At 45.8% G+C, this 23929-nt stretch overlaps 2 protein-coding genes across 4 annotated transcripts in view; one reads left to right on the top strand and one right to left on the bottom strand.

The window, feature by feature from the left end:
- The first annotated feature begins 623 nt into the window (after positions 1–623).
- Positions 624–6410, top strand: LOC111149018 (mediator complex subunit 28). Of its 3 annotated transcripts, none has more exons than XM_022505900.1 (5): positions 624–793; positions 2502–2568; positions 3253–3365; positions 4828–5043; positions 6215–6410. In XM_022505900.1, exons 1-4 carry the CDS (start codon positions 644–646, stop codon positions 5023–5025), a joined length of 528 nt encoding a protein of 175 aa, XP_022361608.1. In that variant the 5' UTR covers positions 624–643; the 3' UTR covers positions 5026–5043; positions 6215–6410. The 3 variants fall into 3 exon arrangements, with proteins under 3 accessions (XP_022361608.1, XP_022361607.1, XP_022361606.1); XM_022505899.1 differs by having other exon boundaries at positions 6261–6368; XM_022505898.1 differs by lacking the exon at positions 6215–6410 and having other exon boundaries at positions 4828–5845.
- A 1665-nt stretch (positions 6411–8075) lies between these two features.
- LOC111149193 (family with sequence similarity 184 member B) overlaps positions 8076–23929 on the bottom strand; it is a 185920-nt gene continuing 170066 nt past the window's right edge. Inside the window, 8 exon segments of the mRNA XM_022506138.1 lie at positions 8076–9289; positions 10771–10970; positions 12004–12108; positions 13899–14016; positions 16019–16165; positions 17025–17197; positions 19755–19918; positions 22656–22809. Of these exon segments, the coding sequence (XP_022361846.1) occupies positions 9196–9289; positions 10771–10970; positions 12004–12108; positions 13899–14016; positions 16019–16165; positions 17025–17197; positions 19755–19918; positions 22656–22809 (1155 nt within the window). The 3' untranslated portion in view covers positions 8076–9195.

The raw sequence follows: 23929 nt of genomic DNA, 5'->3' as shown, positions 1-23929 counted from the left end.
GATAACTATAAGATTAAATATAATGGGAAAAGAAACCTTAGCTTCTGAAAAAATAAATGAATGCTAAAAGGAAGTTACTGAAAGACCGCATATGTGGCTTTAAGGCGAACAGAGACGTAGTGTTTCTGTTAGCCGCCTCTCCGTACAGAGAACTTAGGGGTAACTTTGCCAGTTTGTTCCCGTTATATCCACAGTGAGTAGATCAGTCACTGGTGCACTGTAAGGGCTCAATTACTGTGGACTGAATGGGTGCCTCCCTCCTTAACAAACGCTAACCTGAGCCCAGAGGGAGAAAACCTTAGCTAAAGTCACTCCAAATCTCAAGTGCAAAGGCGGGACTTGGGCACAGGAGTATCCCGACTCCGGGGAAAGGTCTAGTTCCACCGTAGCTACTGATTCTCCACTCCCCACAACTGTGTCAAATCCTGTTAGAGCCTTTAATTCTTAAATTAGGAAAAAGAAAAGAAAAGCCTGGCCGCCTACCGGCAGAGAAGAAGAAAGCAAGGGTTATCAAATCTGTGGTTTCCCTGGAGCCCCAAGGACGCCTGCGGAGGCCCTAGATGTCACATGACTAGGGCTGTCACGTGAGCCGCGCGCGCCAGCCTGCGCAGCCGCACGGTGCCTCTTGCGCGCCATTCCAGAAATGGCGGCTCCACTGGGAGGTATGTTCTCCGGGCAGCCACCTGGACACCCCGGGGACTCCAGGGGCCAAGCTTCGCTTCTTCAGGCCGCGCCAGGCCCTCCGAGAACTTCTAACAGCACCTTGGTGGATGAGTTGGAGTCTTCTTTTGAAGTAAGATGAGACTGGGGCGTTTGTGTTCCCAGCCTACCTTCTTTCCTGAAACATAAGCTGCACCTGGGCAGTTGTCTCTTTCAGCGATGCCCACATCAGGCTTATGAATAGGGGAACAGGCTCAGAGAACGGAAGTCACTTGCTTTAGTTTCCACGTTGATTGGTGACCGGCATTCTGCTCAGGTCTGCTGGCACAGATGTAAACTTTCTGTTTCTGGAAGCACGTGAGCTTGAAGTTTGCCTATCGCCAGCCTCAGACCCGTCTAGGTTCCCAGTCAGTTGTACCTGTTCCATCCTTTTTTGAGCCCTGAGCGCTCTTCCCCGCACTCCTGCGTGCTTAATACTGGTTCATCTAGGACAGGTAACGTCACACTGCTACGTTCTGTGTTCTTTCCGTTGGGCTCCACCCTCAGATGGCTCCAAACTAATGGACTCTTGGAGATGAGATGGACTTATGTGAAGGTTGCTGTGTGAAATTTGGTACTAGAGGGGAAAGAAAAGCTGGAGAGAGTGAGGGAGACAGGGATGACCCAGATTCTGAGTTCTACCCAAGAAGTTAACCCCTCTAGCAAGGGAAATGGGGAGTGGTAGACAAAGGAGAGGTAAAAATAGGTGCTTAAAAATAAGATGGCTTTCAGTGGTCTCTAGGGTGGAAGATGAGCCATTATTGTGTGGAAATAAAATAACTTTTAATTGCAGCTACTTTTCCACATTTTAAGTCCTAGTCATGTGAGTTTTATACTGTGTATAATAGCAGAGTAGAGCGTGAATATAGGTTGTTAATGAATGTGTTATTGGGGCTGCATGGGGAAAATGCTTTTACCTGGGACTGTACATTAAAAAACTTGGAAGTAACTGATTAAAAGACATTGAAATTTATCTGGGAAGAGGATGAGATGCCTTTGCAGTGGTGCCAAGCCATAAAGGAGAGGGTTTGGTAAACTTTAGAGCAGCATTTAGCATTGAGGTGAGGTGGCTGTCAGTCATGAGTGCTTGCTGAAAGACTGGCCTTGTAGAAGTCATGGCCAGAGCAGACACCAGTGCCCTAATGCTTAAAACCCTTTAGTGGCTACCTGTCAATCCTGAGATAAAGCCAGAAGGTTTACTGTGATATTCCTAGCTCAGCATATTCAACTCTCAGCTCCATTGCAGTTTCCTCTTACTCTGACCACAGAAGACTTTTTCTCCATGTGCTGTTTATGTTCTCTCTGGGTTTCCAGGTCCCCTCCTCCAAATTGTGTATCACTTCCTCAGTGGATCTGCCCCTGGTGCCTTTTGTAGGATTTACCACTAAACCAGGCCCATAAAGTCAGAGGCCATCTCTCTCTCTTTCCTCCATCAGTGCTAATGCAGTGGTACCACATAGCAACTGCTTGATGAATGTTTGTCAAACAGTGAAGGAACCTGTTGTGTGTCAGTCCTGGTGTGGAATGGGACTGTGAGGAAGGGGGTGAGTGGCAGGAGTTGGGACCAGGTGGTGGTGTTAGCAAATACCAGCAGCCTCATTTGCAGGTCTCCCTCTGAGGGTCTGGTGGACTCAGTGTACCAAGTTTCTTCATCAGCAGTAGTATATCTTGTCAGCTGATGTGCAAACCCGGACTCTATCAGCTCATTGAATGACTTCAAGAGAAGTTATTTCTTACTCTGAAGTAAGATTTTTGACATGTGAATGACATATTTTTTCTTACATTTTTTTTGGGTCACACAGGCTTGCTTTGCTTCTCTTGTGAGTCAGGACTATGTCAATGGCACGGATCAGGAAGAAATTAGAACTGGTAAGAATTTACTCTGTAGACCGTGTTCTTACCTTCAGCAAGCTTCCTAATTACTGAGTATATACTCGATGTGTTTCAGTTCTGTTTGTATCCTAAGAGAACTTTTCCAGGGAATAAGATTTATGCAGTCATTTCTGTATACTGCTGGTTCTTTGTTCAGTTTATTAATTGACATGTCACTCATAATGAACCACTTAAAATGAGCTTTCTTTCCATTTTGGTATAGGTCAGTGACAACCAACAATGCATACTGCTTTTTTCAAAAACTTAAGTTTTGATTATTTTTTGAGGGTGTTACACAGAAAAGTCTCTTGTGCTTCCCTGACTTCACCCAAGTTCGCCTCAGAGGCAACCAGTGTTTCTGACTTTTTTTGTACCATATTTTACATGTTACATTTTAACTGGAAGTCATGATGCTAATTGCTGGATCTCTGGATTATCTCTCTTCAGAAGAACTTTTGTGTTGTACTGAGGTATCATTCAACTCATAAAAGCACAAATGATGTGCTATTTAATGTTGGTTAATACATGGGGGTTGGGAGTCAATATCACTGCTGTGACCAGAATTAAAATTCCAGATTACATATGTGGGAAGGTGCCATTTTGATATTTTGACTATTCATTTATGAGGGAGATAACACGTGTCTAGGGTTTTTCTTAATATTTTGGCCTTTTTCTCATAAGGTGTTGATCAATGTATCCAGAAATTTCTGGATATTGCAAGACAGACGGAATGTTTTTTCCTACAGAAAAGATTGCAGTTATCTGTCCAGAAACCAGAGCAAGTTATCAAAGAGGTATGAACTCACATTTCTCCTTAACTTTTAGGAAAAACACATGTTGTTAGGATTCCATCTGTGCTTTAAATGAGATATATATCCTTTTCCCATGAGTTATCATAGGGCTTTGTAGATTGAATACAAATATTGCTAGTTGTCAGTGTTGATGACAAGCTGGGCAGGTAGTGGAGCCAGGGGGTCGTGGAGGAAAGATGGACTCAGAGCAGTTTAATTTGCTGGCTTTCATGAAAGACTTTTCCTTCAGGAAAGGTTCTGCTTGAAAAAGGTGGAGAAGCCATTAATACAGATGACAAGCTCATTTTGGACAGAAACTGGGGTGTGTGTATCCCCAGCTGCCTTAGACGCAGGAAGGGCTCAAGTTTCTTCAAGGAATCAAAAATTAAATGTTTTTGTCCAGCTTCCTTGAGACTCAGGATTTCACTTATCTCAGTTGTTTGAACGGGGGCATTTGGAAATGTGTTGAGGTTACCATGATGACTGGGAGGCTTTATTGGTATTTAGTGTATTGGGCCAAAGCCTGCCAAATGTATTATGGAAGGGAGAAGAATCATCTTGCCCAAGAGACCTGTGATGCCCCTAATGAGAAACACTAAATTGAAATGCTTGTTTTGGGGACTTTTGAAGTAAATTCTCCAGTTAATTAAAAACATTCTTTTTATTCACTGATACCAGCTATTGAGAACATGAAGGGTAAAATGATATTTTTAGTTTATCGTGTCAGATCATTTCCTGATTTGAACACTTGACTAGGAACATAGGTGTGTTTGAGGTCAGGCCTTAATAAAGAATTATAATGCTGGTATTCATTTAAAAAACTCTTGAATATGAGATTTTAACACTTTATCCTGAACTGATAGAACAGTGGTTTTGGAGTCTCTTTTTTTTTTTTTTTTTTAAAGATTTATTTATTTATTTCACAGACAGAGATCACAAGTAGGCAGAGAGGTAGGCAGACAGAGGAAGAGAAGCAGGCTCCCCGCTGAGCAGAGAGCCCGATGCGGGGCTCGATCCCAGGACCCTGGGATCATGACCTGAGCCGAAGGCAGAGGCTTTAACCCACTGAGCCACCCAGGCGCTCCTGGATTCTTTTTAAACAGTTGTTTGCATATGTTTCAGGTTCTCAGTGTTTTAGATCGCAGCAGTAGCCTTTGAATGGAGGTATTGGGTGTCTGAGGACTGGGATGGGAAAGAGACTGCCCTTTGGTACTTTAGAATATTGGAACATCTGTATTACTTACTAAATTAAAACGAAAAGTAAAAACTCCCAGTGTTAGGCAGGCATCTTCCATTGGAGGAGCTGCTGCAGGTTGTTTATAGATAGTGGAGCCAAGCAGGATAATAGGTGTACAATGGTTTAATTGATTCTCTTGTTTTGAATTACTTCTTAGAGCTCTTACCAGATCAGGAACTGTTTTCACTTTTCATGAGCTTACTCTTACTTCATTGTCTTCGTTTGTAGGATGTCTCTGAACTAAGGAATGAGTTACAGCGGAAAGATGCTCTGGTCCAGAAGCACTTGACCAAACTGAGGCATTGGCAGCAGGTGCTGGAAGACATCAACGTGCAGCACAAAAAGCCAGCCGAGATCCCTCAGGGCTCCTTGGCCTACCTCGAGCAGGCATCAGCTAATATCCCTGCACCAATGAAGCAAACCTGAGTCAGAGCTGATCTGAAGGTGATCTGGTGTGTGAGTCAGCCTAAACACAGTCTTGACAGACATCACTTCTTGTGGACATGACATTTTGGAAGAACTCTTTGCCAAAGAATAAGATGATTTTTGTTGATGATCTCACCTAAAATTTTCCCCTTATTTTTATAAGCGTTATTTTTTGAGTACTTTATAAAATGCCTATATAGTTTTGGTAAATCAAGTAAATTTTCCCATTTGTAGCAAAGTTTAGACTGTTAGTGTGATGCCACTTACAGATTTCCTTTTCATGTTCTTTTTTCTGTTTGTACTTTTTGTTTTTGTATGACTTAGTCTCTTTGTGTTTCCAGTTTTAGATTAGCTTGTATGATCTGATCTAAGAATCAGGTGAGGATTTTGTTTGTAGGCCTTTCATGACAATTATCCCTCAGTAGTTGTGCAGAAAAAATAGGTAAATTTGCATGTTTCAAGACTTTAAATTACCTTAAGAAGAAGAATCTAATACAGTGATATTTGTAATGCATCTGAGCTCTCAGAATGAGGATATTTTATAAATAGGTTGAAAGGATTATAATATCCTAAGTTAGTATAGTAATAATGTACGATCCTTAGGTTGATGTTGACTTTTATTTGGACTAACCTTTATATTTTGTGTGGTGTTTTTCCACTTTTTGGAGTGGAGTTGTGTAATAGGAGCAGTAATAAGCTAAGTTGTGTTATGTTCTCCAGTGATGAATCACTGTAAGGGGGCAGACTTTGTTTTCAGTGTGATGCTTGAGGCATATATGCAGTATGAAACATTAAAGCTTGCTATGATCATCTCTTTTCATTTTCAGTTTGCTTGTGTCTTTCTTGTTTCTGGTTTTTTGTAGCTGAATTTTCCACTAAGGATGGTTCTTGCTAATGAGTGACTGATACCAAGGGACTGAGGCCTCTGGGTGGGGAGTGGGCTGCAGGATGACCCTCAGCAAACTCCCCATCCTCAAAAATCATGGGAGCCTCAGCATTTGGGAACACATTTTACCCTCTTGTTGGTTACAGAGGCCAATGAGATTTGCTATTGAGCTGCCTTTGAGAAGTACAGAAGGGCATTGAGTGTGGTGCTCCCTAGGTGAGATTTTCCTTTCTCTGTGTTTACAGTCACTTATTAGGTGACACCTCCTAACTGAAAACAAATGCTCTGTTGTTTTCTAAACAGGCAGTACTTCTACACCCTGTATCCTGACTTGTTTTGATTCCTTCAGCCTTGAAACCTCCTCCCTCGATAAGGTTGATATCCATCCATTCGTGGTTGTTTGGCCTGGATGCCACCTGGTCCCTGAAGCCTCTGCATGCCCTCGCTGCTGCACCCCACCCAGGGACATGGGACTTCTCTCTCTTTGCTGACCTTGATTCTCCCTGGGGGTTAGAGATTTATATCCATTTCTGAGCCCCTCATGAGAAGTAGGCATTGTTCCTCTCAGAATATACACTGACCATTTATTATTTATCTTTTATGCATGATACTTATTACACATTCTTGTCTGTGCACGTGTGTGGGGTATCCAGCTGGGGCCAACCCCTCAGTGTAGATTAAACAAAGCTTTTAAGAGTTGTTTTTATTTTTGTTCTACGACCTCAGGGTTGTTAATCTGGCCAACCTCATCCTTGCAGAATCCAGATGGATCCTGGAGAATGAGTATAAAGACCAAGTAACCTCAAGTGCAACCACTGTGTTGGCTGTTATATCGATGCTAGAGCAGGTGATAAGGGCTCAGGTACACGATAGCAGCCATTGCTTGGGTGAGTTCATTCTTTTCCACCCTAATTAAGAAACCCTTTACAGCAATCTTCCTTTACAGTTTCACTCTAGCAGTGTTAGCCCTTCCTCCTTTCATAATAGGGCCTACCAAGATTTATCACCAAATCTTGGTGATTCTCCCCCTGACTCAATCCTGAATCATTTCATTTCTCTTCATCTCCACTGTTCTCCCCAAGCCATCACTGCTAGGTCTGGACCACCCACTCTTGAGAGACTGATGGAATCAGATTATGTACACAAAAACTGGAAGAACGTTTTCTCTCTCAGATTGAGTTTCTTTGTCAGTGTTTTCTAGGGTATGGAGAGGTAGGATTTTAGTCACTGCTGGTGAAGGTGTAAACTTGAAACTTCCTGGATGATAATCTTGATATGTCACAGAAAGCTTAAGCATGTATCCTTTGATGCTTTACTTCACTCCACTCAAGGAATTTGTCCTAAAGAAATAAATGGTAGAAGCATGCACAGATTTGGTTAACAAAGATGTAATCATTGCAGGATAGAATCTAGAAATTTAACCATCTTTCACTCAGCTGCACCAAGAAAGAAATCAGACAGATGTAGAGTCTCAATAAAACTCTGTCCCTGCAGCTTGTATCCTGCTGAATTAATTAAAGGAGACAGTTGTACAAGGTGCAGCCTGCTTTGCTAGTTATCAGGAGTTGCAGTGTTGGAAAAATATTTCAATAAACAGAGCTATCCATACAGTTTTTAAAACACAAAATGGAAGCATGATCCTACAATGCTCACCTTAAGCAGGAAACAGGATAACTAAAAAAAATGTGATATTGGGGGCCCTGGGTGTCTCATTTGGTTAAGCATCTGCCTTCAGCTCAGGTCATGAACTCGGTCCTGGGATTGAACCCTGAGTTGGGCTCCTTGCTCAGTGGAGATGCTGCTTCTCCCTCTCCCTCTGTGCTGCCCCCCAACCTGTGGTCTCTCATACTCTCTCCCTCTCTCTCAAATAAGTAAAATCATTAAAGAAAAAGTGACACTGAAAATAACATGGTATATTACATGTCTGGGAACAAGTATTGTCATTTAAGAAATTATAGGGCCACATGTTTTGATTAGATAGTGATTTTACCTTTATTAAATTGTGAGTTGTAATTGGATTTCTCTTAGAATGACGTATGGAAGCAGTTACTTTTTATTTGAAGATGATCTAATTGAGGTTAATGTGAACGTCCTATTTCCATGCTCCATCTTCATCTAATTTCACCTTTCTTTGGGAAAACAATACAAGTCACAGCCATTTTTATTGCCCAGTTGTTTGAAGTTTTATTCAAAGAGCAAAGGTTTGACAGTGCATAGAATAAACAACTGTTTATGGCCACCTGTGGCCAGCACCAAAGGACTGAGAACATATTTTGCCCAAATGGATTGAGTCTTGTCAAATCGCACTTCTCTGTCAGAAGGTCAGACTATTCAGTGTGGACTGACAGGTCAGCACCGTGAATGGCCAGTCCTGAGTCCCTTTAATGTACTGAGCATCCATGCAATGGAGAAGCAATGCACCATGAGGCAAAGGGCCCAAGCCCAAAGACCACAAGTTCAGTAGATCTTTGACTTCATAGAATACTCTAGAAACCTTGACAAGTGACCAAATTGGAACTATAGTCATTGAAACTGAGATGTGTGACGGGGCAAGGCTCAGTTATTTACGGAAAAATTCTGGCAGTGGTTAATTCCAATTCATGATTGGTGTCATTCCCCATAATATTTTGCTTAATTCTTGTAAAGCCCCTTTTGAGGTAGTTGTTATTCCCTCTGTAGTCTACATGTAGTCTTCATGTCCTGGAGCTATGAAGTCGAAGCATTCAATCCAGGTATGCCAAGGTTGGCTATATAGTCCACTCCTAGTTTTGCCTCATTCTGTTTTTTTAATTGGCTTTCATGAGTATGTTGAACTTTTATTCTTCTTCCTACTGAGGTTGAATGTGCATTTTGGAATTGTGTCATTTACATAGAAATACTTTTTAAGTGGAGATGACGAGCATTCTAAGGAAAAATGAAACCACTTTTAGAGTAGACCATGGAAATCACAAAGCCTGATACTCCATAAAGTGGAATGAAACCTTCTGGGTACTAGAAATACAATGTGAATGTTATCAGCAACATTAATATTTTCCTAGGGTGCCTTTTGATAACACATGTTGGGGCGGGGGGCTTATCTTAATGGCAAGAATTTTTTTTAAGCACTGGTGTCACAATGAAATAGTGTGAAATGTTAAGGCCAAAATTTGTTTTGGCTAATACATATAAACCATATCACAAGCAAGTTATTTGGTCGGTTGGTTGTTTAGTTCATTCCTTCAATCAGATGCTTTAAAAGAAATGTTTTTCAAATGTCCTCTTTCTGATGGATCCCAAGAACCAGTTCAGAAAGAAAAATACTTGGTAAACCATTCCTGGTGGGCAGAGCTCTGTTTCTGCTGGACTTCTTTGGGTTGGGCTGTTTCACCATCTTGTGTCCTAGAAACACACCAACAAACAAAAAGTTTCCTAGATGGTTTTGAAAATTATTCAGCAAACACCTTAATACCCTGCTATCTCTCAGTGAAAGAAAGCGGCTTCGTCACTCTTGGTAAGACAGTACAGTGTAACTGGCCAACATTCATAGCTGGAAGCAAGTTGTGAAAGGTGGGGGTGGGCAGAGAACATCCAATTCCCATTTTGAAAACACGGTCTCCAGTTTTACTTTAGACTAGTGAGGCATATCGTGCAGCCTTATTTATTTCAGGCACAAATAAACTATAAACCTCATAAAAAAGGGAATGAAATAGTTAATCATCACAGCCTTACAATGTCTGGCTTCTCTAAAAGCTATCTAATATGTTCTAGCATCTCAATAAGGCGGTGCAATTAGCCTAATAAATTGAAAAGAGACAGTAAGCCAGAAAGTATGATGTATACCTGCCTGAATGGTCTCTGTCTACATTTGTGAAGCTTTACACACAGGTGTGTGCTACTGAGATGAAACCAGAGTCAGGAGCTGGCTCTAGCAGTTTGAGAGGGCTGTGCTCAGGGGTCCAGGCCTTAGTTACCCCAGCTGTGAAACAAAAGGGCTGGACTCATTTGGTGATTGCCAGAGGCTCCGTCCAGCTCGATATTCATAAAGGGCTGTGCCTCCCCATTTGTCCAAGTAGCCATGGGGTTGCGGGCCTTTGGAAAAGGAACTTTTTAGAAGGAGCCCTTTCTGAAATGGAAAATTCAAAGCCCAGAATGTAAAATTTTGCCTCTGAATGGAACACTGGATAGGAGGGAAAACTAATAAAGGGAAAACTCACATTCCCAAAAGAAACATGTTGCAAGGGTTTCTGGGAAAGTAAGATGGTATCGAAAACATCATGAATGAGCTCCCAAACCCATAGATTAAGAGGTCTTACAACTTCAAGATGATACAGTAAATCTTGAGAAATAACCTTAATAATAACAGTGGAAATATACTTTCTCTACCAGGTCTTGTGCTAAGCATGTCCCACAGATTCATTCCTTTAGTCCCACATCAGTTTGATGAGGGAGATGCTATACTATCTTCATTTTAGAGGTAAGGAAATGGAGATCCAGAGAGGTCAAGTAATCTGCCCAAGGCAACCTAGCTAAGAACAAGAAGGATCAGAATTTGAATCCAGACCCCAGGGCCAGATGATGAGAGTCCCTCTTCTGTGTTAGCCACAGTGACACAGCCAGCTGAGTGTCCCTTATCCAATCCATGGAAAAAGGCTTTCTGGAATTTGGTACCAAGATAGTACCTCTTCTAAAGAATGACATACTTCCTTCCTCTTACACAACCCTTTGGCTTGATTGTAATTTGTCCAAGACAGGGCTTGTTTTGCCATTCTTAATATCTGCCCAAATGCCGGATATTTAAGAGGTGCCAGAAAGGAATCCAAATTCCCCTCCTATTAATGGAAACTGGAAATCACAGCTTCCCCTCCTGCCCCAGCCCTTACCTTGTGGCAGTTTTCGCATCTAGAGACTGGGGAGGTTTGTAAGGCTGACCAGAGCCAGGGCTTGGGTCCAAGCTGGGTGATTTAGTTATTGGAGGAGCATTGATCCTGGAGCTCAGATCACCACTCAGAAAGTTCTTTGCATAGGAGGCGAGGTTTGGCACACTGACCACTCGGCTGGGCACTTCCTCCATCTTCTTTTTCTGTTTGTATTAGAAGGAAGGCTTTTTAGTGCTACCCCAAAGAGGCATTATTGTAAAAGCAAAAAGGCCCACCCAGCCAAAACTATATGGGAGGGGGCAATAATTTTATTTGTATACTTACATGTTTGTTTGTTTGTTGTTTTTTAAGATTTCATTTACTTTAGAGTGTGTGCATGAGAGAGCACAAGCCGGGTGAAGGACAGAGGGAGAAGCAGACTCCCTGCTGAGCAGGTAGCCAGACACCGGGCTCAATCCCAGGACCCTGGGATCATGACCTGAGCCGAAGGCAGATACTAACCGACTGAGCCACCCAGGGACCCCTTACATGTTATTTTTTAAAGCATTTTTTCCTCCAGTCTACTTTATGTTTTAAGAAACACATAGGTTTACAATTTCTTATCAGAAACTTCTGGGGATAGATGTGTTATAATTTAAAAAAAAAATGTTTTAGGCTTTAGAACGCCATCTAAAACCCCTAGCAGGGGCTGGGCCCATTGTTCTCAAATGTGTTAGTATTTCTGGAGTGAAACTTAGATCTTGTTGCACTGAGGGGCATATATAAAAATTAGAAATGAGCTCACATTTGGTTTATTGTCCTTTGAACTATTAAAAAATATTTTTTAGCACTTTTAAGATTTCGTGATAGCAGATGAGAGACTTGGATGTGAATATTTTCATTATAACAACTTGTGAAAACATACAGGGATAAAAAATTAAGAAGTGGGAGATGCCTGCTCTTTACTCTCCTCCCTATCACCCAGATTTAACCATTATTAACAGTGACATGCTTATTTAAAGGAAGTTTGGAGAATACAAAAACCCATAAAAAATTTAAAAATTATAAGTACACATAATCCACCTAGCCAGATACAAATACTGTTTGCTACTAATTTGGACTATTTCCTGTGAGTCTTACTTTTAGTGGATATCCCTCTGAATGTATGCCAGCCCCCTGACAAATAAGCTACAGTTACCTTTAGGAAAACAAAACCAGCAGAATTGTGTGATGCTTGAAACCAGGAAACCAATTTACCTTCATGGAAGGGGTCAAATATCCTGGGTGAGGATTGAAAGAGAAGGACCGATTCCGGTGGGACATGGCACTGGGGAAGGCTGCATAGTGAAATCTTCTCTCCTCCTGGAAAAACAATACAACTGAGTCTACATGAGCCTAACTATACAGCACTGGATTTGACCTGAAGGAAAATGGCTGTGTGAGGGCAGATCACAGCACGAGGAGAAGAAAGCCCAGGGGAGGGAAGGGGAGGTCAGCAGGGGTCACTGGGAATCAAGCTGCTGTCCAGGGAAGCTTTGAGAAAGCAACTTTACTTCTGTGGCCTTTGAGTCCCTAGCTTCTCTTGTATAGGAAAGAGCAAGCTTATTTGAAACACTATACACATATATATATATATGTCCAGGTACTCTTAGCATCTGAAAAGAGTCTACTGCAGAAAGTTAATAATAAAGAAAGAAAACTCCAGCTACAAACACCGTATGGCTATTGTTTATGTGTATCATTATCCACTTTTTTCTTTCCTGCTGTATTATTTTTAAAGATTTTATTTATTTATTTGACAGAGATCACAAGTAGGCAGAGAGGCAGGCAGAGAGAGAGGAAGGGAAGCAGGCTCCCTGCCAAGCAGAGAGCCGGATGTGGGGCTCGATCCCGGGACCCTGGGATCATGACCTGAGCCAAAGGCAGAGGCTTTAACCTACTGAGCCACCAGGCACCCCATGCTGTATTATTTTTAAAGCAAATTCCAGTCATTGTATAATTTCATCTGTAAAAACATCAATATGTATCTCTAAGAGATAAGGATTCTTAAAAAAAACAAACAAAAAAACCCCAAAAACTTAACCACAATACTTCTGTCACATTTAGCAAACAAGCTATTCCTTAATATCTAATTTTCAGTTAGTGGTGAAATTTTCCTGATGGTCTCATCAGTGTACTAATATGATGGGAATGGTCAGGGATGGGAGTGGGAGTTAGAATTGAGAGACATGGCTATACTTGTGGGAGGACCTGAGGCCACCATAAGATGTAGGTATTACTCGCAGAAGATGGGAGGCCATGGGAAGTGCTGAATAGAGCCGTGCTATCATAGTGATATACTTTCCTAAGATTACTCTGGTTCATGTGGGGGAGGTTCGAGTGGGAGACCAGTGGTTCTCCACTGTGTGTGAGAGGGGCTTGGACTAAAGTGGTAGAGGCAGAGATGGGGTGGGGGGAGGTGGCTGGACTGATGTCCCCCATAGTGGGCTACACTGACAGGAATGAGTCAAGACCCACAGTCTCCAGAGCCGAATGTAAGCCAGGGGAAGCATTCCTAACCAGTTCAGCTGTGGTGATACAGCTCTCAACCAGACCAGAGAGCAGGGTGAGGTGGGTCAGTGCCCAAAGGAATGGATGAAGCTATCGGGAGATAGGGATATGAGGTGGGTGGGTTGTGACAGGGCTGGAGTGGATGGAGGGAGGGGCATTCCAAAGAAAAAGCCTTAGGCTTTGGTGGCTGTTGGAGGGAGAAAACTAAGAGTCCAGGGGGTGGCTTGCTAGCTGCAAAACAGGTAGTCATTTTTGCAAAAGGAAGATCAATAAACAATAATTGGCTTGATTTGCTAAAATTCAGAAGGCAAGCCATTCTAGATTTTTCCAATTCTGTAGGTTAAAAAAAAAAAACAAAAAACAATGTCAGGTAAAAGTTGTGGGACTTGAGTGCTTTTTCTGCATCTATTTTCCTGTATTTTTTTTTCAGGCATATGTTTTTTGTTTGTTTTGTTTTGTTTTTTAGATCATAGACAAAAGGAATCAAGGATCTTCTGGAGGGGATTTTAGGGTTATCAGGATTAAAATCGAAGGGCCCCGAGCAAAGTGAATGGCTCTCCCGAATAACTCTGCAGAGCCCCTGGTTGCCCCGACAGCCTCACCATAAGCTGCTTGATGATCTCCTCGCTCTCCTTCAGGCGGGTCTGCAGACGGCCGATGAGCTGAACGTCCTCTGGCCTGGACGCCCCCTTCCCTGTCTTCTCTCCGGAATCTTTCAGTCTGTTTGGAGCAGGCATGCAGTTAGTCTCCTTACTGTCATTACCCAACAACAAACAGGTGGACATGGTGGGGACGGTGCTGTGAGCTTAACCTGGCAGGCTAATCTATTTACGAAAGGGGAAACTGAGGCCCTGGGAGCTTGCCCAGGGCCACCCACTGAATTGACTGCAGAGCTCCGGGGGAGACCAGGACCCCAACTCCCAGTCTGACCTTCCCCGGAGACTGCGGGGCCAAGGAACCAAAGGCCTGTGTGTGATACACACGCTGCTCTCAGTGAAGCTTCAAGAACCAGGGATGTCACTGGACAAAGGCCTCAGCAAAATAATGCCCTCCAATCCCCCGCCAAATGCCCACCCCCTCCGCCAGGGCTGCCGCAGTTGGGCTAATGCCGACGTGGCTCTGGCGCCATCTGCCGGCCGATACAGAACGCGGCATGCGCCGGTTCTCAGGCGGAGCCTTGGGGCCGCTGGAACAGAGCTAGCTAGCACTTTGGACACGAACCTGGAGAGAAATAACTCTCTGCATGGTGGGGGGAGGGTTATGGCTGTTCGTGACCTATGGACTGTAGCTGATGAGAGGCCAGGACTTTAGGGCGAGATGACTTGGGATCTAATTCTTTTTTTTTTTTTTTTTATCTAATTCTTATTCTGACTTTTTCTAGCTATGTGACCCTGTCCGTAGCCTTTCCCTGTGACCTTTGGTTCTCTCTTCTTTAAGATGGGCACGAAACAGGGTGGTTGTGAAGATTTCGTGAGATACTGGAAGGCTGGCATGTGGTAAGTGCCCACTAGGTGGTAGCTCATAAAACCTTCCACTCTGGATTTCTCATGATTTGCTTTGTATTGGAGACAGTAGAGAACATTTTTAAAGAGCATGAACTGATAAGAACAGATACTACACTTGATCTTAGCATGAACTAAGGGTCAGACTGGTGACATTTAGATTCACTCAGTGCTGCTTGACCTTAGACAAGTGGCTTCACCTGTCACCTTCCAACTGGTCTCTCTGCTGCTCATCCTGACTACCCCCCTCTCTTCTCCCAGCAACCAGAATGACCCATTAAAAGATAAATCAGACCATGTCACTCCTGCTCAAAGTCTTGCAAAGGCCTCCCAGTGAATTCTGAGCACATCCAAACTCCTTCCTGTTTAGTGCAGGGTCTCCTTCATCCCTCCCAGCTACCCCACCAACCTCAATTCCTACCACTCACCCTCTCACTTATTCCTGGCTGTTCAGGCACATGAAGCAGGCCCCGGGGCCATTGCACTTGCTGTTGTCTCTGCTGGGAATGCTCTTCCTCTAAATGGCTCTCTCAGTCCCCCCACCTGCTTGTGCTTAAGTGTCACCTCCTTAGACAGGCCTTCCTGTCCTACCGCTGCCACTCCCTAGACACAGATCCTGTTTTTCTTCCAGAACTTTCTCTGAGTCAAAAGTTTATTTGCTTCTTTCTTGTCTGAATCCCCATCTAGAATTTGTGAGCTCTGTAAGAGCATAGTCTTTGCCCAGTTCCCAGCCTAAAATAGGGCAGGGCACACAGTAGGCTCTTAATAAACATCTGTTGAATAAATCAGTGAATGCATCCAAACATGCACAAGGCCCCTTGGTTCCTTTATCTGTTATCTGTCTGGGGGAGTAACAGTTTCCATCGTGAACAAGGACTGCTCTAAAGATTCAATGAGATGAGGCATGTGAGAAGGGGCAAATGTTGTAAAAAAAGTAGCCTTGATCCTTCTGATTTCTTCCCAATGTGAGGGTCAAACCAAGTCCATAAGGCAGTGCTCATTCCTCACAAAGTCCCAGTGCTCTGCACACAGAGAATGCAGGCTCCCAAAGTGAGGGGGACCAGCTCTCCGCATGTACCCAGGACTGAGGTGCTTCCTGGAACTCGGGACTTGTAGTTTCAAAACTGGGAGAGTCCCAGGCACACTGGGATGAGCTGGTCACCCTAATAAAATGTACATCGACTACCCCCTTGCAACCTGAGGCCCCAGACCTCACTTACTCAGTTTCCAGGGTAGCCAGCCGGGCCTGGAGCCGGGCTTGAGCGCTGCTGAAATCTGCCACCATGGCCTGCATCTCCTTCCGGTGTTCCTGGCGTAGCTTCTCCACCTCCCGGGCCCGCTGGGCTTGCTGATCCTCCTCTAGCAGCCTACAGGTGGGTGAGAGCTCAGCTAGGCTGGCCCGTGCTCTGGGGACTGAACCTCATGGGCTCTGGGGATTCTCCACCCTCCACGGGGTGGCTGGGTTGGGGAGACAGTCTGGGGGAGTGGTTATATGAATGTGAGGTCAGGACACTGGGAAGAAGACCTGGGCCCTCTGAGTTGTGGGGTCTATGAGAACCCTGCCTGTGGGACCCCTTCTCAGCACCTCCTACCCCAGCATTCCATCTGTAGTTATAAACTTTCCAGCAACGGGGTGAAACAGCTGTGAATTCAGAACTGATAGAAGCTATCCAGCTTGGATTAGGTAATAACAGTAACCGCCACGGTTTACCAAGGGCTTCCTCCAGGCCAGAGCCGGTGCAAAATCTTGCTTATGTTTCACTGCACTCCACGACAGCCCTGAAAGCTGGTGGTCTTACCTCCACTTGCAGACGACGGCACCGTCTAGGGGAAGTTAGCGGACTCTCAGGAGCTCACACAGCTAGTTAAATAGCGCCCAGCACCGTTTGAACTATTCCATCACCCTGTCTCCCTAAGGCTGGTTTTGAAGATGCTTTTGGTATGGTCAGGTCTGATTCCATAAATTCCTTGTTTGTAGGGAAGTAGGATTCCCTTTTCTATTCCAGGGCAAATCCTCTGCAGTGTCGAGCCGAAAGCACTAGTACTTTTCATGGGTCTGGAGTAACATCAGTGACGTGCTAGCATTAGGGAGTCTTTCCTTTGCAGAGATGGTGAGGCGGGAAGCCTTAGATCTCAAAGGCTCGCCAAGGAGCAATGGGCGCAGTGGTGGGAGCTAGGGCAGGCGGGGAGCTCCCGGGTGGGGAGCTTTCCGGCCTGGAGACCCACCTGCGCTGGTCGCGGAGTTGCAGCGCCTCCTGCTGGTGCTGCTCCACCTCGGCCCGCAGCCGCTGCACGGCGTCCTTGAGCTGCGAGTTCTCCTCCCAGAGGGCGCACGCCTCGCTCGGACCCGGCTCGGCGGCGCCCTCTGGAGAGCGGGCCTGGCCCAGGCCGTCCCCGTCCTGGGGAGAAAGGACCCAGGAGAGGTGTTTTCAGGCGGCGCCAAGGCGGACGAGGCGCAGAGGGCCCCAGACGTGCCGCGCAAAGCCGGAACCAGTGCTCCGCCCAGCCTCCTGCTCCGGATTCAGGAGCTCGCAGCCAGGCTCCAGGTTCTCCCGCTTTGAGAGCTGGCCACATCCCGCCCTCACAAAGCTTAATAAGGCCGGTCAGCCAAGAACGTGGCTTAAATCAAAACCAGCCAACCACTCTGCCCGTTTTTCAGACCTCCTCGCCTTCTCTCTGCCCACAGAGCCCTCCCTATCGCAATAGCACTGCTTCGGGGAAGAAGCGATCAGCTTTCTCCTCTCTCCTCTCCTTTCTACTCTGTCATCACTGAATCCGAATCCTGGCTGTGGAGAGATCACAGGGCAACGCGCCTGGTTTCCTCAGCTAGCCCGGGAGCGGTCCAGGGAAGGCACCATCTCCCTTCCAGTTTTCCAGTCCTCTGGCGCCTGCTCCGTGGCTGGCATCCAGTAGGTGCCAAATAAATGCTTGCTAAATGAGATGGCGCCTGAATGCCAGTGGTTCAGATAGAAATTCGAAGATCTCTGTCCAAATTCAATGGGATCAGAGTTAACTCCTGCTTAGTGAATGCTAGGGTTTTCAAGGCCGCTCAAACGTGCCTTAAAGCTTCTGCATTTGCTCATTTCGCAGGAGAACTGAGCAGCTTGGCACAGGGAGCATCTGTGGGCCACGCCTTACACCTCCTGCTTCCTGCCTTGGGGCTTGCGTGTGCATGACACTCATGGGCTCCTGGGCGCCAGGCACTCAGATATGTAAATCCTGGAGGAGCTTGGTTAAGGTCCTGTGGGACCACCCTTGACTAATGCGAGAGCCTGATGAATAAATGCATCCCTGTCTGTCCCTAGTTCATACAGAGAGGATAATTATTTCACAGAGCTCCTCAGTAGATCCCAGCAGATGGGATACCACTTACCTGCAGTGGGGGCCAACTTAAGGATGCATCCTTGTATGGGGTACCCATCCCTTCCCTCTTTCGGTTCTGCTGCCTGGGCTGTTCCTCCTTGCTAATATGCCCATATTTCTTCTCTGTGTGAGTTTTCCTCTGGGGCCTTCCTCCCAGAGGGTTCGGAGCCTCCCTCCAATGATGTGAAGGTGAGGGAGGGTGCCTGGTGGCAGCCAGGTATCATCTCATCCACCCAGTGATCCCGGGGTTCTATCCACGGCACCCAGGGAGGTTGTCATCATAGACGTCACAATCCCACAATTCCCCTGCCCCCTTCCATACTTATGGCTGGCTCCAACAGATCTAGAACACTTACTGGAACATGATCTGTCTTCCCTCTGCTACACTTTACTGACTGGGCAGAGCTCCCTGTGATTCATCATTTAATATTCTTCATTAAACACAAATCATCTTCAGGTGCTCAGTACTGACAATATCTTGAGTGAAGAATCCCCATGCTCCCGGGACCTCCAGCAGGGCTGGGACACCAACTAATCATTTGTACCCACAGACTTGGTGGTGCGCCCATGCGGAGAATGGGGGTGGAGATGAAATGAGGCAGATTGGCCTGGTTCTCAAAAGACTCCTGGTCCGGTTGAAAACAACCGTAAAGAACATCCATGATATATATGACGGCTGCCTAACTGGGTCATACAGTAGACACGAGGGCGGCAGGACTATAACAGGAAGTGTTGGGGGAGCTCAAAGAGGGGTGAAGCCGCAGGTGTGGAAGGGAGGTCCCCAGAGCCAAACCTCGATAGCACATATACTCAGATCGGAGGGGAGACCCCTGGCCCAGAGGGTGAGCTGGGCACTGAGGAGGGAGGAAGGCATCCCAAGCAGGGATCGGGCACATGCAAAGGCCCAGGGGCATGATGCTGGGCCCATGTTTAGAGCAGAGGGAGATATGGCTGAAGGTAAGAAGTGTGGCCAGTGGGTGAAGGCTTTTCCTCGCCAGGCATCTGGAAGTCGTTCTGATAGCAGAAGGGAGTCACTGAAGCTTTATATAGATGCATACCTGTCACCGTATGGTACACGGTGGGCTTCAGGGGAGAGAGTCTGGGCTGTTAGGATGTCACTGCGCTGCTGGCCAGGTGGGAATATGGATGTACAAGGAAGGGGCTGAGGGGCCAAGTCTGACTAGGAAGTTCAAGGAGAGTTGGTGTGAACTTCGGTGACAAAAAAGGCAGCTCCCATTGATGGAAGCAGGGAGGTTAAGGCAGGGAGACTGCCTGAGGAGGCATTCTGAGACATCCTCTGCAGATCTGAAGGAGTAACCCCGACTGGCTGATTCTAGGGCCCATGTTGCAATGCCACTCTGAAATGCTATTGTGTCTGAATATAAAATGACACACAGCGCTTAAAACTTGTTTTTTGCTTTTCAAAATGGGAGGCTGCAGACCCATCCAGGATCTCCCAGGACTGTAGAAGAAGCGTCTTCCCCATTCCAGAAGTGAATGATGACCCCCTGGAGTCTCTCCATTATGACTTTCTCCCTGCAGCCCTGATGTCACTGCAAGAGGGGTGCAGTGTGGGCAGAATGCGGTGCTGACCTCGGCAGGGATGGTGTGGTCCTCGCTGTCCCCTGGACACTGGGCGATTGCCTGCCGCCTGCCCAAGCTGCCCAGAGACCTCAGCTCAGCCTGCAGTGCCTCCAGGTCCTTCTGGTGCTCGGAGCAGGCGGCCCGCTGCTCCGACAGCTCCTGCTTGAGGGACTCTGGAGAAGGAAGAGCTATTACTTTTTAAAGACAAGATCATTTTCAAGTGCTAGTAAATTTGATATTTTCCTTTTCTGTTAGGAACTTTTTGGGACTCTATTTTTGTTGCTGCAAAGGATTGTTGAAACATTGTTCCAAGAATTCCATAAGCCATGAGATAACCCTGTAGACTTAGGTGTCTTAGTATAGAGCACATGCTCAACATATGTTGGTAAAATAAACACGTGATGTTTAAAGTGGAAATTAATGGTATTATAAAAATATATCTGTAGCAAAAAGATTTCCCATAAACTTACTAAGCTTCTCTGAAAGTTATAGTATATTAAACTACAAAGCTGAGTTATTCTGATGATATGGTAAAAAATTTACTTGATTTATCTTTCCTCCCCACTAGGATTTTAATAGTGATTTCTATAGCCTATTTTCTTTAAAAAGCCCAAACCCAACTCAGTATTTTGAAATCCTCTATCACAAAAATATGTTCAATAAAACCTTTAGTAAAGCATAACTAGAGTGGTTTCATTTATTACCCTTTCCTCTTCAGTAATATATTCCCTTCTCTCCCCTGCTCCCTCCCTCCCTCCCTCTACCCATCTATCCAACCATCTGTCCAACCACTCTACCTCTCTACACATCCACCTACCCATCTGTCCATCAGCCCATCCATCCATCCATTCATCCATCCACATAACCACCTGCCCTTCCATCCTTCAACCCATCCACCTCTCTATCCAGCATGGCCGGGTCCCCACCCCAGTGGATCAGGTAATCTGATGGACACTCCCTTACCCCTCACACACTGAACTACACTGCAGGTCAAACATGTTTCACACAGACAGTGGAATCACAGTAATTGGGACCAGGAATGTCTAATTTAATAATCCTGTCATGATAGCCCTCCCCATAGCACCCACAAATCCAACGACTTTCTATTATCCTAAGAGAGTTCATAGAGCCCCTTCTTCCTGGGGCTATGTTGAGAATCCTAGCACGTACCCAGGCTCTCTCCTGAATCTTTTGTCCAGGACAGGACCAGGCTGCTGTGGGATCAGAGGGACAAGGGACGTGGCGATAGGGACAACTGCTGTTGGGTGCTGGAATCACCAGGGGTGTTCAACATGATGTGAATCTTGTCTTGTATCTGAGACACATGGTACCGCCTGGGTTTTATCTTGTGTAATCCATCTTCCTTAGATGATGCCAACTCTAGCATTTCCCACTTGGATGTAAACTGGGGACTCAACGGGACTCTCTCTCTCCCCATGTCACTTTCTCCAGAAATGGAAAGAGCTGATGTGCTGACGTACAGTCTGCAGGACACACTAATGAAAAAGCTCAACAAGCAGCAGGTACATGGTAATCACTTATGGAGGTAAAGAAAATGCTCTTTCCCAAAATTCTCTTAAGGAGAACCCTGCCTGGGTTTGAAAAAATATATATTTAATAAGGCCAATGCTAGGCATGAAATAAGGAGAGGCATTTGTCTTGCTCTTAAGAGTGAGATGGAAGATGAGAATAAAGGAGAAAATGGGGGAAAAGATGATCTACAAAACCAGAAAGAGGCTTCAAGGGTCAGCCATGCAATGTGGGAATATTCAGTGATGATAACAGTGAACATCTGCCTAGCATTCGCTGCATACCGGCTGGATGTTGCTATTATTCCCATTTCACAGATGAGCAACTGAGGCACAGAACAGTTACGTAACTTGCCCAAAGTCCGGCAGCTTGTGAGTGTTGGAGCTGGGCTTCAAGCCCAAACAATTTGGCTCCAGAGATCTTCACTGCTTCTGGTAACTTCCAGAATGCTCCCTGTGACTGGTTTTGGATGTCTGAAGAGGAGGTGAGTTTCCGGCAGAAGATGATGTGGGGGCAGGCAAAGGACAGGAGCCTGGAGGCGTAAGTCCCCCAGATTTGCGGAAAACTTCAGAATGGAAATGAGAGGTTGAGGCGATCCCATGAACGTGTCAGGAAGGCTGAGAGATCTGGCTTTTATTGAATAACGATGATGATAATACGGATGCCTCCGCTTTTCCAAGGTTCACCTAACACCACTTTGATTTAAAAAGACCTACATTAGAACCTCTTCGCCCTAGAGAAATCCGAAGACTTTCATTTTTACATAAAAAGGCGAGAAGGGAAAATAACGTTCTTGGCTGGTTTTGCAGGGAGCGGGTCCCGAAGCAGCGCGCACCTCGGGCCGTGAGAGTGGCGCCCCGCAGCGCCTTCTCCGGGAGTCACACCCAGCATCTCGGCGCCCGGCGCTATGTCCGTGAGCGTCTGGACTTCGTCTCCAGCTACTGTGCGCATCCGTTCGCAAGATGTGTCCTGTGGTATCAGGAAAGCCTAAGACAGGTGACTCCAGAGTGTTCATTTAAATGAATGGTAATTGCTTCTTTGCTTTTCGCCATTTTGATTTAGGGAATGTTTCACAGGAACGCCAGCTGGAACAGTCACCAGGCTCCTGTCATATGCTAGGCACTTTCTATTTAATATCATCACATCCACACACCGTCCCTATGGGTAGGGACAATAGTGACTCCATTTTCTAGAAAAGGAAACTGAGACTGACTGTGACCCCCCACCCCTACCCCAGGTCTCCCAGTTAGTTGGAGGCGGAGCCCGGAAAGTCACCCAGGCCTGTGTGCCCCCAAACATGGGGGCCCCATCTTGCCCCTGGTCTCCACATGTGGACCCTGCCAGGTAGCTAGACCCTCCCAGGGGCAGCGGGCTGTATACCTAACAGTAGAGCCTGTTGAGTCTGCATCCTCTCCAGCTCCCCTTGGAGCTTCTGCTGGGCCTTTTCTTCCAAGGCCTGGAGCTCCAATCGGTGTGCCTGGTGCTGGATCTGGAGGCTGTGGCTGGATTCCTTCTTCAAGCGCTCCTCCGTGGCCTGAGGATGAAAGTGGGATAAAGCGGGTACGGAGGGGGGACCTGTCCCCTCTGCCAATTTCCTTCTATGCACCAGGGCGCACTGAGCATTCACCACTCCTTGGTGGAGGGCTTATTGGGCTACTGAGAACGACCTGAGATGTTAGTGATGGCTTGGCCACAGCAGCCGTTTTATACCATGTGAACCTAACTCCAAACCATAGCTGATTAGGCCAGAGTGGATTCCTGTTCCAAGTTGAGCCAGTCATTGGGAACTTGGGGTTAGGAGGCCAGGGAGAAAGAGCGCAAGTAACAGACAGACAAACACTGACTAGTTGGCTCCAGATTTAACACACTCGGGGGGAGGGGGTGACCATCTTACACCTGCTCCAGGACCAGGGAGGTGGAAAGAGTTGTCTGTGAAGAGCAGGGCAGGAATGATAGAAGGAGGGGTCCCTATAGTCTTTCCAGTCTCTGGTCTAGTCTGGTCCCCAGAACGGGCTGTCTCTCTGCCCTCTGGTTCACTTATTATTCTTCTCTTAATTCATTTATGATTATTTCATTCAGTCAGTCATCCTTTTATGTGATATTCATTTATTGAAAGTCTCTCATATATCAAACACCCAAAACTGTTTCTATGAGTAGTAGCTTTGTAAACTTTAATAGAAATCTCTTCACTGCCTAAGCTAGCTCAAGTTGGTTTCTGGGAGTCAAAATAATAATGGTCCCAAGATATCCATGTGGGGATCCCTGGAACTTGTGAATATGTTACTTTCCTTGGTAAAGGGAGTTTTACGGGTGTGAATAAGTTAAGGATCCTGAAATGAGAGCTTATCCCAAATTATCTGGGCAGGCTTAATGTAGTCACAGAGGTCCTTATAGGAAGGAAGCAGGACAGCCAGTCAGAGGAGAGGTGCTGATGGAAGAAGGAAGCAGTGGTGGAGGGGAGCAGAAGTAGGGAGGGTGCTAGGGGAGAGGGAGAGGAAGAGAGGGGTACTTGAAGATGTTACATGCTACACTGTTGACTTGGATGATGCAGGGAGAGGCCAGGAGCCAAGGGAACACAGGCAGCCTCTAGAAGCCAGAAAAGGCAAGAAAACAGATCCATCCCTTGAGCTTTTAGAAGGAACACAGTCCTGCCA

This window comes from Enhydra lutris, unplaced genomic scaffold (genome assembly GCF_002288905.1).
Source record: "Enhydra lutris kenyoni isolate GAN:26980312 unplaced genomic scaffold, ASM228890v2 scaffoldscaffold21, whole genome shotgun sequence".
NCBI classification, from domain to species: domain Eukaryota; kingdom Metazoa; phylum Chordata; class Mammalia; order Carnivora; family Mustelidae; genus Enhydra; species Enhydra lutris.
The sequence above is the reverse complement of the archived record's forward strand: the minus strand, read 5'-3'. Positions and strand labels throughout refer to the sequence as shown.